The sequence below is a fragment of the Hippichthys cyanospilos genome, chromosome 20 (assembly GCF_059441005.1).
Source record: "Hippichthys cyanospilos isolate Australia breed blue-spotted pipefish chromosome 20, RoL_Hcya_1.0, whole genome shotgun sequence".
NCBI classification, from domain to species: Eukaryota; Metazoa; Chordata; class Actinopteri; order Syngnathiformes; family Syngnathidae; genus Hippichthys; species Hippichthys cyanospilos.
The window spans coordinates 4,378,531-4,397,737 of NC_142388.1; the positions used below are offsets into that span (position 1 = coordinate 4,378,531).

The window sequence follows — 19,207 nt, forward strand, 5'->3', positions numbered from 1 at the left end:
AAAAATCTATTCTCAAATAGCACGACTGGTAAAATAATGGTAAATAACTTAAAAACAATCATACATCGATTTTTCTATGTGCGCCGACCTTGTTCCAATTCCCGGTGAAGTGGCGGTTAGCTGTAAATATATCATTGTAAAATATATTTATAAAAAAGGTAAAACAACTTATTTTTTAGTTTGCTATAAATCCCAATATTGCATGAGAAGATTGGAAATGTTCTTAGCATTTCTTCATAAAATACAATTTTTGTATACAGTGCATACGATGAACTTAAATAAGTTTATCAATTAATGAAAATATAAATAATGAACAGCCCATAATGAAAAGCCACAATGAAAATATGAGCTTATACTACTTATTTTCAAGGAGTACAGTGAAGTGGTATGAAAATTAAACAGAATAAAACCGTGCTGTAGTCTGCTGAGCAATAGCATGATGAAGCTAGATGCTAATGCTAATGTGACCACTAGTATAGCGGTCCACTTTCTGTCACTGAAGCGAACACCAAGCTATTCTGCACAAGTATGGCAAATGGTCATTTCCGCTTGGAGGTTGCAGTGCTCATCTGGGCATTGCTTGTAAAAGTAAGATTGTTTTTCTGTTTTTGTCTATTGTACGATGTTCAAATGCACAATGTTGTCCTTTTTAAACGACTGCACCTAGGAGCTGCCCTTTTTGACTACTCTGGATGATAAATGTCCATTTTTGGGCTTGAACTCTCTTCAATGTAACTCAAAGCCTGAACTACCAATGCTGCTAATAAATTATTCTCATTGAAAAAAAAATCTATTTCAGGAAATGCCTGTGTAAAATGAGCAATCCCTCAGCCATAGAAGCACCCCATGTTACTGCTACCAGCGGTGCAGGCTTAATTTTATGTTGTATAATTGAATCTGCTTGAAACTGGATGAAATAATCATACCTTTGTCTCGTGTAGCCAAAGGGAGGTGTCTTTTACTGATCCAGAAATGTTATTTGCCTGTTGAAACAAAAGAAAACACTTCAAAAGTTCAAAACCCTCCTGTTATGTTCCTCAGAAACACAACTAATATTTGTGTCCTGTGTGTCATACTGACCCATGTTTAGCTTAAACGTACATTCAACATTTACTGCAGTGCTTTTCAATTATTTGTTGTAAAGCCCCCCCTCAAGGAAAGGGAAAACATTTCGCACCCACCACACTCCCTGCAGTGGCCATAAATCATTAACGATAAAAATCGTATGAGGATACCTAAAATTGTATCCTTTTTAACATTAACAAAAGAAAAAGGACTGATTTACTGTAAAGTGAAGTGGGACAAACTGACCCATAACAAAAAAGTATGGTTAAAAAAAAATCCAGAGCCAAGTGACCGCTCTAGATGAATCGATGGATAGCCAAGGACAAAGAATATAAAAACAGCAGCAAGTACCTGAAAGTTGTCTTCCGCATTTCTTGGCAGACCTTGCAGTGCTACATCTAATTCATCGCTGATGGAGGAAAGAAGGGCCTCGTGTTCTGCTTCCATCTGTGCCATCTTCTCTTCCAGTTTGATGAGCTCGGATACTGTTGCGCGCCTCCCTTCATCTGACCTGACCTATGGAGGATACAGTATGAAAACTCTTGTGGAGGACAACTGTAAGAATTGAAATTTTGTAATGACAAAAAAAAAAAAAACTAGCATCTAAACGCAGTGGTACCTCTACTTATTAAATTATATTGTCATTTTGCAACGTGAGGCCAGATCACTTTCAAGTCCTGCTTAAAAAACCTCCTACGTTTAAATTAACAATATTAATTGGGGCAGTTGACAATATGAATGCAGTTCATTTATTTGCCTTGAGATGGTGCTGGTGGTGCATGTAGAGAACTTTATTTAGATTGTTTTTTGTATGATATAGGCATCCACAGGAGCAATAATATTTATTTTGGGGTGATTTTGAGCATGTAAGTTTACTTAAGTTTAGTTGAAGGTCATGCAAAGTACTTCCTGTGTTATGTTCATCCCTCTCGCAGACGCGACAACCCGCTAGTAAACAAGCGATTTAGGAGAAAGTGTTCACCGGTTTGTTTACAACAGCCCAAAGTGGTATCTACATGTTATTATGAGAAAATCTACAATGTTAGCCGAAGCTAATGTCAATGTTATTCTTGTTAGTTCTATTTCATAGTTGTTCCATAAATTCACACTCAATTTCACACCGAACTGAACAGATGCACACATTTGCTCTACCGACGGATTGCTCCCCACTGCAGATGAGCCGCAACGGACTATAAACCGCAGGGCTCAAATCATGAGAAAAAAGTAGCGGGTTATAGTCTGAAATTCACAGCGCATTGAAAAAGGGACGAGCTTTGGCATGAAAGAGTCATTTGCTTTCCTCCCACGCAAACTGACCTGGTTAACCACCTTCCTCGGGTCTGCCGAAGCTATAGTTTCAGGGTCTCTTCCAGGGCACAGTCAATCTATGTGTCAGGGACACAGGAACTAACTGAAGAGTGTTGCCGGGGGACTGTGGGTCATCATTCTGTCTCTTCATGATGAACTACCCACGTTACATGAATAACACTTTTTTTTTTCTTTCTTTCAGTCGATTTAGAGTCAATACATGGATGCCCTGAAGAGATCCTCCTACTTATGAGGCCTGTCGGAGGGGAGACTGAAGACTCCATCTGATGTTGTAAAACATAGCGTTTTATGTAGCGGCGCTTTGAAATAGTGCTGATGTGGCAAAAATAGAAGTCTTCTCAAATTCTTAGGGGTTGGATGGTCATGTGACAATTACTTGAATACCTGACTGTTACATCTAACTCATTCACTACCAACCCCGTTAAAATGGATATTTCATTTAGATAGCTCTGTAAAGCCCAGTAAAAGCATAGCGTCAACATCTATAGCTGGAGAAGATGAGAAAAAAAAAAAAAAATCAATCAAGCATTCCTTCCCAAAGACGTTTTTTTTTTTTTTTAAAGAAGCAGAACATTCAATCTAAGATACTTATATTTTTTTCTATATGTTCTCGAGTTGTCAGGCAAAAAGAAGTTCCAAAAATAGCTAATAGTAAACGAATCAAGTACTAAAGTCATCAATTACTATAAATAATTAAGTACTAAATTAATCAGTTATTTTAGTAACATGAAGCTAGCTTAGCACAATCACTTTACTAACTAAAATAATCAATCTAGTCAATAGTGCCTAAATTAATCAACAACTTTCGTACTAAAGTATTCGAGTTTTAGCACTTTAGTACCTAATTAGATCATTACTTTAGTCCCTACTCACATAAATAATTGAAATACTTTGGTAATTAAATATCTTAAAGTGACAATATGTATGATTTAGACCGTTTTTCATGAGAAATTAATAAATTAAATGATTAAACATTTTAAAAACTTGCAAATAAACGTGTTCTTAGTGACCAACTGTATGTTTTAAATATAATCGTAGGTCTAGTTATCATTAAATAGTATTACATGGGGGGGTGGCACTCCTCCAGAGGTCGCCATGTCTGTTATGATACGGACAGCAGCAGGATGAGTATTGCTGCATTTACCACTTAGTATTTAATACATTTATCACTAGCAATTTTTAGAGCTACCTTTAGACAAATATTGGAAAATTTACAAATGACAATTAATTTGATCGCTATTCTTTTTACTACAAATCTGGCATCGTATCAACACTATAAGGCAGGTAGTTTATGTTTAATCGCTGAATGTCCTTGTACCTTGTTTTTTTTTTGTTTTATTTTGACATTTGGACAAAAGAGAGCGCACTTACTTCCTCCAGTTGCAGTCGAAGTAGCCGGTACCTTTTGCAGAGGAGTGCATGCGCATCCTCTTTTGAGTTGAGCTGCGCAGCCATTTTATCACACTCATCCTTCATCCTGTCCAACTTGACGCCGAGCGCCTCGCACAACTTCCTGTCCGATACTGCACCTGCCTAATGGAGAGAAGGTGTGTTTACGATGGCGATACCGCTACGGATAAAAGCGTATCAAATTTAAGTCAACCCCTATTTGAAAGCATTTTCCGTCTTAGATGGCGGCTATAAAATTTGCAACCGAAGAACTATTTATGACCTTTTCGCGCATGATTGTGTTGTGCTTAAAAAAAGATTTAATTAAAAAAAAAAAACTATTATGAAACACGTCAAGTACTAATTAGAGTGGAATTAACAAGACTGACTGAGAACTTGAGATGAACTGAGTGACACATTGAGGGAAAACAGAAAATCAGAGGGAAGGAAACAGACTGAAGGGGGAAAAAAAATGCTAAATTCAAGCTGGAGGGAGGTGACAAGGGAAGGGATTATGAAGGAAAGAGATGATAGAGTGGAAGGGAAACCAAGAGAGGACAAGGACAAGCAAAAACAGCTATTTTAAGCTCTTTTTTTTTCCGTCGAAGATAACTTTGGCTAAATGGGAATATACGCTGCGAGCGATGCTCATTGGCTGTTGGGTGGGCTTCTTAGGGATATGTGTGGCCCCAATGGGATAGAACTTAATACGTATGAGAACTTGTCCTTGTCCTACTCCTATGGTCAGGTGACTATATCCGCACTTGGAACATAGCCTCACAATTTTTCATGGGACGAGACACACGTTCCACAAGGTTAAATATATCGTGACTTAGATAGCCCATACATTTTGGTGGAGACATCTGAAAACACACATTTGAAACAGCCTGGCTCGTTCAAAAGTGATCAGTAGGAACGGGAACTGTCAAGCTATCAGCATCAAAGTTTCCAGTCATATTCATATTGACAATAAACTTGACTTTGATGTCTTAAACTGCCTTGATAGTAGGTAATCCGCAAGCCGAAATAAAGCAGTCGAGTCTTGATAGCTAGCAGCTAAATTATGCTAGCGGCTGCGCTAAACGTTGGCAACAGGCGCAACAAATATGTCATTTGCAGATATGAACACAAGAAAATATGAAGAATTCGCAAAGATGAGATTTATTCTGGTATGCTATCATTTTTGCATTGTCACTAAACCGTTGCTGCGTCTTATGGTACATAAAAATACCAGAATTTGAACCTAAAATTAGGGTATTCACAGGTGGATTCTATATTTGGAGGATTATGGTATTTGGCATGGTAAGCTTTATCACAAGAGATTTCATTCTTATTTAATTACCAGAAGTTACCTGAACGTCATTTAGACGCGACTGGATTTCATCACGCTGGCGACGGCAGAGTCGGAGCATGTCGTGGACTTCCTTGTCCTTCGTCCTGCCTTCTTCGACGGCGGCCTTCAGATTGTCCAGTTCCTTCTGATGAACCTCTCTCTCCAGCTGCAGCTGTTTCCTCAACGCGTCCGGCTCTTCCCGAATCCCGGCCAACTTGGCCTGCAATTCCGCCGCGACCTTCTCAAGCTCCTTCTTGGACGCTTCCGACTCGGTCAAGCGGTGGGCTAGTTGAGCATGGGCTGAGGTCATTTGATTCAACGTGACCTGGAGCTCAGCCTGCTTGTTCTGGTGAGTCTGACACAAACGGGTCTGAGTGGCAGCTTGCTCTACGAGCATCCGGTTCTCGTCCCTCAGTTTTGCCAGGTTGTCCGACAGACGCCTAACTTCCATCTGAAGGGCAGCGGATGAATCCTTTGCCTGTGATTAGAAGTGCAACATTTTAAATAACACAACTCATACTTATGTAGGTCATCTTCAAGGGATAGTTGACTTATATAGCCATTTTTAGCAGTATTTACTGTTATTAATTTGATAACTGCAATATTGCAATTTCATGCACAATAAATGCCTTTAAAAACACATTTTGCCAATAGTTGTCAAATGAAAATGGCATCACATGCGAAAAGATAACAAAAAAAAAGATTAGTTGTTGAATAATCATTGTACCTCTACTGCCAGAATAAGAATCCCTTTAACTAAATAAATCGCAAAGACATATTTTTCCTTTTCTTTTTTTGGGGGGGGCCCAGGTACCCTTTTTTTTTTCTTTTCTTTTTCACAGATTGTTTGGCTAAAGGAGGGTCGAGAACCAGCAGGTACTAAATCATGTAATCAAGTACTAAAGTAATCTTAAAAGTGTTAAACTAATCTTTTATGTTAAATATTGAAATATCAAATTAATATACTGTAAATTGTTATAATTGAATTATTTTAAGTATTATTTTAAAGTATTTTTAAGTAAGTACCAAAGTGATCAAAAATTGTTTAAGATTACATTTAAAAAAAAAAAGTAAAAATAAACATGTCTTTAGGATTTAAAAAACTCAAGAAGTGTCTACCTTAAAATCCAACTTCAGTGCTCACTGTCTGCTTTCGAAAATTGTAAATAAACACAAGTTGCAGCTTGACTGCTGTTCTGTCGGTAAAACTAAATGTGCTAAACATGCTTGAGTTGACTTTTGAATAATTTAATTTCTGAATAATACAAAAAAAAAACTGTCAAACAAAAGACAGCGTGAAGTCCCTCCAAAGAATTCCCTCAAAAGTTGAAAAAAGTAGCTTATTCAGAGTGCCTGTTTGGTTGTTTGGCCCCGGCAAAGAACGCTCAACCCTGACCCCGCACCTCTCGGATTTCCTGCTGGAGAGCCAGTTGGCGCTGGCAGCTCTCGGCGAGCGTCACATCCTTGCGGTGTAACTCTTCTTCACGCAGGGCTAAGCGTTGGAGGGTTTCAGCTAGCTCTCTGCGGGCGACCTCAGCCTGCTGGCTCAGCATTTTCAGCTGGCTGTGGGAGCCCTCCTTTTCTTTGGCTACCTGGAGAGACCAACACAAAGGGGTGAGACGGGCGAAAAAAAAAAAAAAAATTACCAGAAGATGCGGGGGGAACGGAGAACAAAGGAGAGTTCTGACAACATTTGATGAAAGAAGCGGAAGGAAATATATGCAGAGCAGAAAAAGTAAGGGACAGCTGTCAGGTCTGTGGGAGGCAGATTGCGTCTAACACGTCGGGATTTTGGCTGGATTTTTTAAGGACTTTGCTGTAGCTCAGGAACTAATCATTTAATTGAGGACTTGATTATACATCCTGGTTCACTTAGGGGGTGGAAATGAATTCATAATTAATTCACGTGGCATCAAATATTCCAGGTGGGAGTCTCTCGTTGTTTTCACGCTGCATGACTAGTAAATTGGCGCGTCATTCACCATCCACTTGAGTTTTTTTTTTTTTTTTTTTTCCCCTTGCGGCACATTCGGGAGTTTAGTTATGCAATGTCGAAGAGGCAAGCCGGATGAACGTATGAACTAGAGTTAGGGTGAAAAGTCGACCAAGTCGGTAGATGGCATTGATACTGTATTTTCCGCACTATAAGGCGCACCTGATTATAAGGCGCACCCTCAATTAATGACATATTTGAAAACTTTTTCAATCACAATATAGTAATACTCAAAATAACAATAACTCAAATAATAACTTAACTCTCAATAGCATAATTACTCAATGTCAATCTGAGCAACCTTGTTCAAGTGTAAACACACAAAAGAAACAGGTAAAGCTTACTTTATCACTTCGTTCCCCATCTACCAATCCCAATCTCAAGATTGATCCGTATATAAGGCGCACCTGATTATAAGGCACGCCATCAGCTTTTTAAAAAAATTAAGGCTTTCCGGTGCGCCTTATAGTGCCGAAAATACGGTACTTATTTTCTCACTTCTTGGAAGGTTGTTCACGAATGCTAACATAGCTAATAAAACTTGGGGAGGGTTCTCGATTTTTTTTCATCTTGTCTTTTTTACCAATGAAAATAAGGACCTATTTGCTGCGTAATTGTATATCGACTTCTCAGTTGAAAATACTGTTTCTCTGAAGTTACCGCGTTAAGTCGCCCGCCTTTAAATGTAATGAGGTGATCAATTTGATGACACGTTCAACAGAAACCACTTTGTACCCCGGAAATACAGACAGGCCCAAAGAACATTTAACTTTGGGGAAGAAAAAAAAAAAAAAAAACTTTGCCGCGGTTTTTGATCTGCCCAACTTCCTTTGAAGTACCAAGTAAGTATTTTGTTGTTGTAAAGCAGCGGTAAATGAAAACATCAATAGCGAACGTGTGAATCTGTGTGTTGATTTCCCTTACACATTCGCACACTTTCTGCTTCGACGCAGACTTGTTTTTTTTGTTTTGTTTTTAAGGCTGGACTCACAGCTCAATTCAGTAATTGCTGTTCAGTTATCATTTAATAAAAGATTAGCAATGCACCTCTATGATGCTTTTTTCCAAGATGGACAAAACTCAACATTAAAAATAAAGTACAGTATACAATACTGTACTTTAGTACAGTACAGTACAGTACTGGTGTTATTTTATAAACAGTAGAGAATTTGGACCGTGTTTTTGCATTTTCCAGTATTGTGTTTATATACCATACATGTTCTTGTTTTGGTATAATTTTTGTTTTGTTTTTGTTTAATAAACAGGTTTTAGACAATACATTTTTGCATTTTATTGCTTGTGTTGTTTCACATGTACTATATTTTTTTAACAGACTTTTTTTAACAGCCTCTGATTTCCAAACCAGCAAAGTGTGTGACGAACTGATTTAAAAACTCATTTCAACGCAGTCATTCTGACCCTCTCACGACAATGAGGCCCACAATAAAAATGAGTTTGACTCCCCTGCCACACATGATCGCGTAAAAAAAAAAAAAAAAAAAAAAACCCTATATATTATGACTAACATGGATTTTTGGCCAGCGTCTGCCTAGATTTGACCGACCTGCGCCGCCTTGTCAGCGTACAGCTGGACGTGGGCCTGGGCCTCCTCCAGCTCCTTCTGCAGCCGACTGCACTTTGCCCTCCATTGGCGGATGGCCTTTTGAGCCTTGGTCTTCAGTTCTTCTCTGCTCTTCGCGCTCTCCTGGAGCAAGGCCTCTGTCTCCGTCTTCTCTGTCTGACCTCGGCTCTGAAAGAAAAGGCGGGCTGTGTTGAATAAAAAGCTTTCACTGAGTACCTTCAGCCTTTATACATAACTCATTTCATCCCAATGACATAAATTTATTTTTTTTTAACAGTCCAGACATTCAACCTCAGGTTCTTATTCCTATCTTTGAATTGTTTTGCAGTCTTTGGTTAAAGGAGCGTCTCAAAATAGCGGATACAAAATGAGTTAGACTCTAAAGGAATACGTTTTTAAAGTAATATATTACATTTAGAAACATTGAAAATAAAGTAAATGATTTAAGGTAATTAAGTACTAAACGTTATTTCATACATTAAAATAATATCGATTACATTATTATATCATCAATTAATTTAGTACTTATTACATAAGGTAATCAAGTACTTTAGGATGTTATCATTTAAAGTAATTGATTACTTTAATACCTGAAGTAATATTTCCTACTTTAGTAACTAAAGTAATCAACTACTTTTACAGTACTGGAGTAATGAATTATTTTACACATTAAAGTCATCCATATCAATTACTTAAGTATCTAACCAATTAGAGTATTTGAATTATTATTAACTGAAGTAATACCAAATACATAAGATAATAAAGTATTATAATATCTATTTTTTTTTGCTTTATTACCCAAAGTAATCATAATTTACTATCATTAAAGTCATCAAGAGATTATTGAAGCATCTAATAAATTATTTTAGTATTTATGACAAAGTAAAAATTACTTTAATATCTAAAGTAATTGATTACTTTAGTACATAAAGTATTCATCATTGATTACTTTGGATAGGATAATTGATTACTTAAGTAATCAGAAGTGATTCATTTAGCCCCTAAAGTAAGCAACTTCTTTTTAGGTACTACAGTAATCATTTACTTTATCCATTAAAGTAATTAATATCGATTACTTCAATAAATTAATCAATTACGTTTTAAATACTAAAGTGATTATTTTATCCATTAGAGTAGTCAATATTGATTATTCAAGTGTCTAATTACTTGAGTACTTACTACATAAAATAATCGTGTACTTTAATACTCTACTATATAAAGTATTTGATTACCTCAATACCAGAAATAATCATAATTGATTACTTTAGTCCCTAAAGTAATGAATTACGGAATCAAGTAATGAATTACTTTAGTACTTTTAGTAACTGAAGGACATCCTAGGGATTAATGAACGTCAGCATTAAAGCGCTTTTATGATGCGAACCGAACAAACAATCCAAATCGATTGCAGCACAAAGTGATGAAACGGAGAAACACCTGAATATCCCTCAGCTGTTCAAGCATTCGTACTTGTTGTTGCTCCCGCCGTGCCAAGTCTGCAGATAAACCCTAGTGCACAGAAATGAATTAATAAAAAATAAATAAAAAATCCAGAAAAAAAAGAATGATGGAAACAGGGATCAGAGAAAGCTCAGAAAGAGCAACGTAAAATTACATTCTCCTTTAAATGAGTGGGAAAATAACTCACACTGGATTATTTGATACCTCTAAAAACACTTTGAAGTTTTCAATTTAATGTCTAAAATTTAAAGGTTGAGTATTTACACCATGTAAAGCTGGCAGGAAGCTGATTAGTCACAGAACAAGTTGACTGGGAATAAATCCAGTCAAAGTGCTGCCATTCAACTTCGATTTTTTTTTTTAAATTTATTCCTTTTTTTACTGCAAATTTGAAGCACAGTTTGATCTTTCTCAAATAGTGGTGGGCTCGATGCGATGCCCGGGGGGCAGATGACCCCAGGAAAAAGCCTTTGTTTTTGCCATATGAAGTCTAATTGCAATAAAATAAGGATTGGCATCATTTGTTTTTTTTTATTTCAGGCACTTTGATGCAATTGGTTATTTTTTTCAGTTTTAGACTAACCTGTATACACACTGTAAAAAGTAATTAATGGTTGTGAGTTGCTATACAGTATATATAGCTTTTTTTGTTAATAATAAAAATGCTAGTTTTAGGTATACTTATATATATTTCTCAAGTGTGTATGTGTGTGTGTGTGTGGGGGGGGGGGGGGGGGGTGGGGGGTGGAAAGGGTTCCTCTGTCCTGGGTGGGGCTTGTTGCACTTGTTTCATAGAGTGTGATTATTATTTTTTTTTTCCTTCGAAACAAAGATTCATCAAAGACACAGGCAAAATGCTAAAAAATTCCAAATTCAGCTTCATACAAATGTTTCATTGACGAAGGGCCTTAAAAGGATTATGCAGGATCATTATTTTTCCACTGCAAGAAATGTTGACATATTTCATCGATGCGGCTGAGCATGTAGATGCAACAAATTCTAGATCAAAATGCGACTTATGAGTCAACGGATTGATTTTTTATTTTTTAATTAATTTTTTTAATAAACACACATGGCCCACGCACCTCCAACTGGATACTCAGCTGGATCCGCTCTCTCTCCTTGCGCTCCACAGCATTCCTTAATTCCTCCACCTCGGTGTTGGCCGATGCCTTACGCAGTTGAGCACGTAGTTCCGCTAACTCTTTTTCCATGTCTGAACCGCCTATACACATTCGACGCAAAAAAATAAACACAGGAAATGAATGAGGTAAAAACATAATATGAGACCCGACATTTGTGTGTTTTGCTGCATTCTCCATTTTGTTTCAGCAAGACAGCAAAGTTACTTGCAAACACATGCGACGGCCCGGTTGTCCACGATTGAGGACAGTAGGACTCAGTAGAGTAGCTCCAACGAATCAAAAGCTATAGAGCAAGGACTATTGTCCACTACAGTGGTCAACAAATGAAAAGGCTGGATCGTAAACATTTTCAAATCCTGAATATGAAATATAAACTGAATAACAAACCTTAAAATACTTCTGAGAATATAAATTAAAAAGAGAAACTGTGGTTGCATAAGTGTACACACCCTCGCATCACTGGCGATACGGCTGTGCTCACACTTAAACTAGTGACATTTTAAAACATCCTAACCAAGAGCGAGTGTAAGCTTTCCACAAAAAAGCAGCTGAGTAACTTGTTCAGATGGTCTAGTAGGCTTTCTGTAACATTTGTTTGTTTTTTTTTCACAGAAGCCTAACAGTTGTCTTCCATTTCATTTTTCAACATTCTTCAACACTTCACTGTTGGTACGTTTTTTTTTTGTTTGTTTTGTTTTTTGGGGGGTGGCAACTGTTTAAAATGATGGTGATTTTTTTCCCCCAAAATTCTAATTTATTCTTGTTAGTAACTACCCTTTTTTTTCAGTAACTTGGTTTGAGACTAAAGGCTGTACCCTACTGAGTCGATCCTAGGAAATATCAAATTCTTCAAGGATACTTTTTTGGTCTTGGAGATACAGTATATATAATTTGCTCAATATATGAAGAAAAGAGCTTTTTTTATGCTTTTCCCACAACCAAACTAAATCGGCAAAATTCCCAAAAGTCTAGATTAACAACAAATACTTCCACTTTAGTGTACTAAAAAGGATTTTTTTTTCTTTTCTCCAACTATTCTCCATCATTTTTGACTTCCCTCTCGGGATGTATTAAAAATCCACTAACCCTTGCATGTTTCATTGTTCGCCATTAACGATGCATTAATTAAACAGTTTTGCGATAAAATAAGGCAAAGTGCCAAATGCCTCTCCTGATACCTTGTTATCACCGAAAACCCTTACCTCGTAATCTCCCTTCCTCTCTGCCTGCGTAGTTGCTATGAACAGGCTGACTAGGCTGCAGCCAGACCCTCTGAAGCTCCGTCTTCTCCTTCCTGGTCCTCTGCAGTTCACCTCGCATATTCTCCACCTGTGAATCGTCACGCACGCATGTCAGAACGCTTGTCAACATTCGCGCAGAGTTCTTCCCGACAAAATAAATCCAAAACCTGTTGAACCAGCGACTCTCTGCTGTCTTCTGAATGATCTAGCAGTCTTTGAACTCTCTCCAGCTCCTGCTCCATCTGAGGAGAATACGTTGATGTTATGTGAGGGACGGGAGCTCATATGACAAGATCTCGTGAGATTTAAACGCCACAATCGTACCCCCCTTTTTTTTGGATCTTGTTAAGAATCAAGTGCAATGGAAAGATCTGTATAGCGATAAAATACGTCGCCAAACATAGTGAGAAGGCAAGCCATTGCTACAAAATAAATATTACCATACCAAATAATGTATGGATACAAATGCCTTGAAATACTTTTATTTTGAAGTTCTTCCCGGAAGCATGTCGCAAGAACAGTCTCTTGACTTTCTACTGCACAAGCCATTCCTCTCTTTCAGTGTGAGTTGCGACTCCGTATAGAAAAAAATGCAATTTTGCTATAAAACCATGTTAAAATGGGCACTTAAAAAAAAAAGAAGAAAAAAAACAACTAATTACGCTAACAACTTATTGAACGATGCCAGCGTTTAGAACAGCATCTATGGCATAGATTTTGATGCTGACATCCTGACATGGTTGCCGTTGCTACTGATCACTTTTGAATATGTTTCTTCTGTTGCCCAAACTTTGCCCAAATTTTGTCAGATTCTTACGGACTCAAAGTTGTCTCATGGGATTAGCGTCTCGACCTATACCTATTAGATGTCGGAAAAATTGAACACCTACCAAATTCCAAGGCGAACTCACCTTGGACTTCTCCTTTTCCGCTTTCAGGAGTCTGGACGTCACACTGTCCTCCCTTTCACTGACATCGAGTCTCTCCAAGGTCTACAAAAACAAACACAAGGGTGAAGCATTTGTTTTTGCAGGGGCGGTGCGGCAATAAACACGTCACATGACAGGTGCTTTAGTATGACATCATGCACACTCCCCGTCTCTTTTCCATGAGCTACTGGCATGGTGGCTTGGCATCCCACTCAATCTCAGCCATTAGAAGCAGGCCACCCTGATGAATGTCGGCTGTGAGATGGAACATCTACCCAAGTTCCTCATCATCTATTTGAATCACATCACAGCGGGCCCATTGGTGGGGAACAAATGCGCCCCGTGCTTCCCCTTTTCCTCCTGAACTTTTCTGATGGTTTCCCCTTCATTTCCTTAGGTTTTTATTTACTCTTTTTTTTTTTTTTTTGGGGGGGGGGGGTCCTCCCCCTTTTAGGTGTGCTGCATTCCCATTAGGACAATAAGGCGGCGAGGGATATAGATTGAAACGGTAGCTGGTTTGTACGTGCAAATGTGAGCTCATCCCCTGGTGAGCAGGATTATGAAATCATATGATAAAGCGACACAGTGCCCTCTTGTGGTGCGATACAAAACTACAGAATGAAAACTACAAATGCAACCCTGCTTTCCTTGCTGCTAACGTTCAGGATGCGCATACAAGCAGATGAATGTCCATTCAAATAATTCAATTTGCCGCTATTGAAAAATAATCACTTACAGAATCATGTTGCTGCGGAGGAGCCATGTGATCAGAGAGGCTCTCGATTGCAAGCCTGGTGTCAACATCCACCCTGTCCAGGGAAAATTTGTGATTTTTAAATGTGGCCTTTAACAACATTATCATTTCAACCCTCGTCTGGTTAAAAGTTGACAAATGTCAAATTTGGAAAGCTTTTCTCAATTTTATGCTCAGAAACATAGAGCAATCAAATATAATCGGTAGTTTATCCTAGAATATCAAAATGCTTACACAGTGGAAGTATTTTGCTAGCTAAGTGTACACTTTGAGGCCGACTTTCACAGCCATCGAGAAGGAAACAGAAAGGACCAATAGCGCGCGCTCGCTCGCTTGCTTTCTTTTTTGTCTCTCTCTTTGTCACTGTTGCTCTTTCGCTCTCTTTCACTCTCATTGTCTCTCTCTCATTCACTCGCTCTCACACTCACTCACCGTCTCTCTCTTTGCTGTCTCGCTCTCTCTCTCTCTCTCTCATTCACTCGCTCTCACACACACTCACCGTCTCTTATTCGAAATCTATCTCGCTCGCTGTCTGTTGCCCTCTCACACATTCACCCGCTCTCTCACACGCGCTCACCATCTCTCGTTTGCTGTCACTCTCAATTGCTTTTTCTCACTTACTCCTCTAACTCTCTCACACACACTTTCTGTCATCCTTGCGCTCAGACTCTCACTTACTCTCTGTCACTCTCGTACTTGCTTTTTTTCTCACTCACTCGCTCGCTCTTTCTGTCTGTCACTCTTTCGCTCTAGCCCACTCACACATTCTGTCTCTTGCTCTCTCTTAAGCTCTCACTCTACCTCTCTCGCTCGTTCTGTTTCGCTCACTCTCTCAGTTTTTCTCACTTGCTCTATCTCTCACTCACTCTGTCATTCTCTCACTAGCTCTCTCATTCACTCACTCTCCCACACACTCACTGTCTCTCTCTTACTCTAAATCTTTCTTACTGTGTCGCCCTGTTTCTTACTTGGTCTCCTTCTCCCTATGAAGTGTGGGAGGATATTTTTTTGTGTGTATTTGAGAGATATTATAATCATGCATAGTTGTTGTAATAGTAATTTTAGCTCAATAGTAATTTTAGTTAATTTATTGCTGTGTATTTTATTCTTGTTCTTTTAGAGTGACGTTTACTATATGTTCAGTTACTGCATATGAATAAAAGCCTTCTGGCTACTCTGGGCATATTTATAAAAAATAATACAATGCACAATAATAATAAGACACACATTCCGTGATTTAAATTGATAAAAAAGAAATGTCTGGCAACTATAGTTCATATTACTTGCAACTAGTGACGGTCAAGTGGCAAATCATCAAAGCAGTAAAGCTTTCGAGAAGATTTAGGAGGAAAGGTGAATTTCTTGTGAGTTTAGGTGGACACTAGAGACACCTGCTGGTTAGAAAGAAATACCCAGTGGCAATACAAAACGTGTGCTGTGATACCGCTGTAAAAAAAAAACAAACAAACAAAAAAAAACGCTTCCCTTTTCTCACAAGAAGTTGAACGCGTAAAGATTGACATTTGTTCATCCGGGACACGCTTAAACTTCCAAAATTACAACAGCTTTGAACTCTACAGTTGCCTCTTCTTTTCGAACCCCATTTTAATTTTCACAGACAGGACAGAAAATATTACCGATTTCTCCTGACGATTTCCCGTTCCAGGTCTACAGACAATCTCTGCTGGTCACAGCGCAGATCCCTCAAGGACTGGTGCAAAGTGTGGATCTGTAACCATCACAAGAAATATTGTTCTCTACCACGCTACATTTCCGATGAAGTTTACTCCCTTGCAAATCACTTACATCGTCTCCTGGCAAGTCGCTATTTTTAAAGCGAACATTTGCAGAGTGAGACCTCCTCCTCCGTCCTGCGTAGTCTTTTAACGGGGAAGTTGGTTTCAAATGCTTGCCATCTGTAATCCCGCATTATTGTACACCATCAACTACTAACACGGAATTCATAAATGAGAAGACAAACTCGGCCCGTTTGAATTTCTTTTAAGCCCCCAAATGTTTGGTTTTCGATGCTGCGTACCTGACGGGAGGCAAGCATCCAGGTCACTGGAATGCATGCTGGAGGCGGAAGCGCTGCTGTGAGCACCGTTGGTCCTGCTCAGCCTCTGTGCCTGCAGCTGGCTGATGGATTCCTCCAGGTTATCCCGTAGCTGGAAAACCAAAAAAAGATGAGCAACAAACGAGCTGGTTCGACTTGCGAGATAATACCGTATTTTCCGCACTATAAGGCGCACCTGATTATAAGGCGCACCCTCAATTAACGACATATTTGAAAACTTTTTCAATCACAATATAGTAATACTCAAAATAACAATAATAACTCAAATAACTCTAAACTCTCAATAGCATAATAAGTCAATGTCAATATGAGCAATCTCGTTCAACTGTAAACACACAAAAGAAACAGGTCAAGTTTACTTTATCACTTTATTCCCCATCTACGGCTCCCAATCTCAATATTGATCCATATATAAGGCGCACCTGATTATAAGGCGCACCATCAGCTTTTTTTAAAAATTAAGGCTTTTAGGTGCGCCTTATAGTGCAGAAAATACGGTACTTAAAAACCCTGCCTTTTTTTTGCATTGAAATACTCTTTTCATTTGAGGAAGCACACGATTCGATTTCAAGGGCAGGGAGTGTCCTCAAATAAAAATGAGATGACCCGAGCCATGTGTAATTTAAAAGCCATCTGCGAAATGCGGGGTAAAATTTCATGACGCTGGGAATGCACTGAGCAGGTGTCTCACCAAGGCCATGGCCTCAGCCTGGTCATCGGTACGCTCCCTGTACTGGCCTAGCATATGGTCCACCTTTGTCAGGTTCCGATTGGTATCCTGCCAGAGACAAAACAAATCATTGGGTGAGCGCTGGAATTTAGCGGACTTGTTTTTGAGAGCTGAAATAACATGGCAGTCTCAAAATGATTTAAGGTCAATCAAAACGCACAGACCTTACAGACTTGTATCAAAATCGAAAAGTAAAATTGCTAGAGGACAACACAAAACTGGCTGCAATTTTAAAAGCTACTAAAAACAATCACGCTAACGCAAAAATAATTTTTTGGGGAGTTATTGTAATGACTAAATTGTAATAAAATGTCATCACAGGATTTATCAGCAAACTGGAAATCAATCAGATTAAAATTATTGTATCAGATTTAAGTATTTTCTAAAATTGAGACTGTGTCATGTATTTACTTAAGATAAATACGTGTTAAAGAATATAATGCATTAAAACAAAAGACATCAGTAAAATGTTTGCATTTTTGGTATTTTAAAATTTGACTAAACTTGATTTACAGTAGAAACCTAGGTTACTTTATTGTTTAAGTTTCCGTGTAAGTTTTTAAGGCATGCTGATGATTCCTGAGATTTTTGTTAAAATTTAACAAAGATGTTTCAAAATTAGATGAAAGAATAAATATAAATAAGCAGACATACGCACAACTAAAAGGTTATTAAAAAAAAAAAAACATATGTTTTAAGACATACAACAAACTTTGACCTTTTAACTGAAAAGGAATATTTGCTCTAAATATCGATTGTTGATCTCATTGACTAATAATAATTAGTATTGGCCCTGATAAAAATAAAAATCTATATTATTGGTCTATGGTAGCTGCAGTCTTCCGTACTTTCTGATGAAGTAATAAAAACACGAGGTGAGATCAGATGATGCAGTACTAAACATATTTTGGCATAAATCAGGTATTTTCTCTCATGTGTCTCGGATGACACAAATCACTGCAGCGTATTTCAAAGAACACTATTTTGAATTAATAACAACAGGATGGGGCAAATAAATTCCCAAATTTAAATGAGAAACCCAAACAGTGAAACATATTGAAGGTTTGTTGACGCAAAAATGCTTCAAGGCATAAAAATACCTGCAAAGTTGTGCAGAGTGTGCTGATCTTCTCGGAAATGTCAGCGGCTCGGCCGTCACCTGCTCGCCCACTGGCTCGGCCTCTTTCCCGCGGAGGTCTGCGGTGGTTCTCATGTCCTTGCGGCTTGTGTCCACGCAACCTGTCGCACGAATCCGACCCACTGGATGTGTCCATATTTTGCATGTATGGGTCGACGACTACTGACGAGGCAAATCTTCAGATGCGTTTAGAAAACAACTGAGGATTGCACATTTCATTCGAAAAATCAGGAAGTATTTCTTCTACTTCTTCCAGCAGAATTCAAAATATGTGTTCGCCTTCCGATTCGACGCTCTCATGACGTTGCTGTGGGATGCTGCTCTGGTTAGCAACAAGTGGCAAACATTAAATGCTAACTAGCTAACTTAAAGATTGCCATACGAACTCTGATGCAATGCATAACGAAGGCAAAATCCTACCGTTCCTCAGCGACAAAATATAAAATTTATTTGCGCGTTTACGTCACATGCAAGTTTCTAGAGAAAGGAAAACTGAGATTTTGCATCCCCGCACTATGGCAACTTGAACTAGCCGCGTTTGGGAAAGAAAACACTGGACTACAACCTTGGGGGAAAAGCATACTGGGAATTGTAGTTCTTTCACTTTGTGAACCAATGAAATATTGTACTTGAGAACTACAATATCCATAAGGTGGCTTAATCGCTGGTGATGCGTTTTCGGAAAAAGAAAGTTTGAAATAATAATAATAATAATAATAATAATAATAATAATAATAATAACAACAACATGCGTGTAGCAGACCCCTTGATCAAGGTTGACGCTTTAGTGGTGATTTTGATCTTTTATTGATAAGCGACATTGTCCTTAATTGCCATCATTATCACTTTCACCATAATTGCATACACCTGGATCACCTTCACCGTAAGAGCTGAAATCAATATTCAAACATGTACAAACATAAACTAAAAACATTGTTCCGATTGTAATCAAACGCACATGAAGTGAAATTTAAACAGGTAATGAGAACACACCTTTTGCCTCTTCGGAGGGACCGTTCTAAACTCAAAGCTCCGTGCCAA

The 19,207-nt window shown here is 38.3% G+C and overlaps 1 protein-coding gene across 1 annotated transcript in view; it reads right to left on the reverse strand.

Annotated features, from left to right (window-relative positions):
• cep128 (centrosomal protein 128) overlaps positions 1-18,385 on the reverse strand; it is a 28,472-nt gene extending 10,087 nt beyond the window's left edge. Inside the window, exons 1-17 of the mRNA XM_088403390.1 lie at positions 18,129-18,385; positions 16,990-17,076; positions 16,260-16,389; positions 16,028-16,137; positions 15,859-15,950; positions 14,204-14,276; positions 13,450-13,530; positions 12,706-12,780; positions 12,500-12,626; positions 11,238-11,377; positions 10,129-10,200; positions 8,674-8,859; positions 6,520-6,708; positions 5,136-5,594; positions 3,766-3,927; positions 1,417-1,581; positions 927-983 (exon numbers count right to left, since the gene is read on the reverse strand). Coding sequence (XP_088259516.1) covers positions 927-983; positions 1,417-1,581; positions 3,766-3,927; positions 5,136-5,594; positions 6,520-6,708; positions 8,674-8,859; positions 10,129-10,200; positions 11,238-11,377; positions 12,500-12,626; positions 12,706-12,780; positions 13,450-13,530; positions 14,204-14,276; positions 15,859-15,950; positions 16,028-16,137; positions 16,260-16,389; positions 16,990-17,076; positions 18,129-18,311 — 2,388 coding nt within the window. The 5' untranslated portion in view covers positions 18,312-18,385. The remainder of the gene's footprint in view (positions 1-926; positions 984-1,416; positions 1,582-3,765; positions 3,928-5,135; positions 5,595-6,519; positions 6,709-8,673; positions 8,860-10,128; positions 10,201-11,237; positions 11,378-12,499; positions 12,627-12,705; positions 12,781-13,449; positions 13,531-14,203; positions 14,277-15,858; positions 15,951-16,027; positions 16,138-16,259; positions 16,390-16,989; positions 17,077-18,128) is intronic.
• Positions 18,386-19,207: the final 822 nt, after the last annotated feature.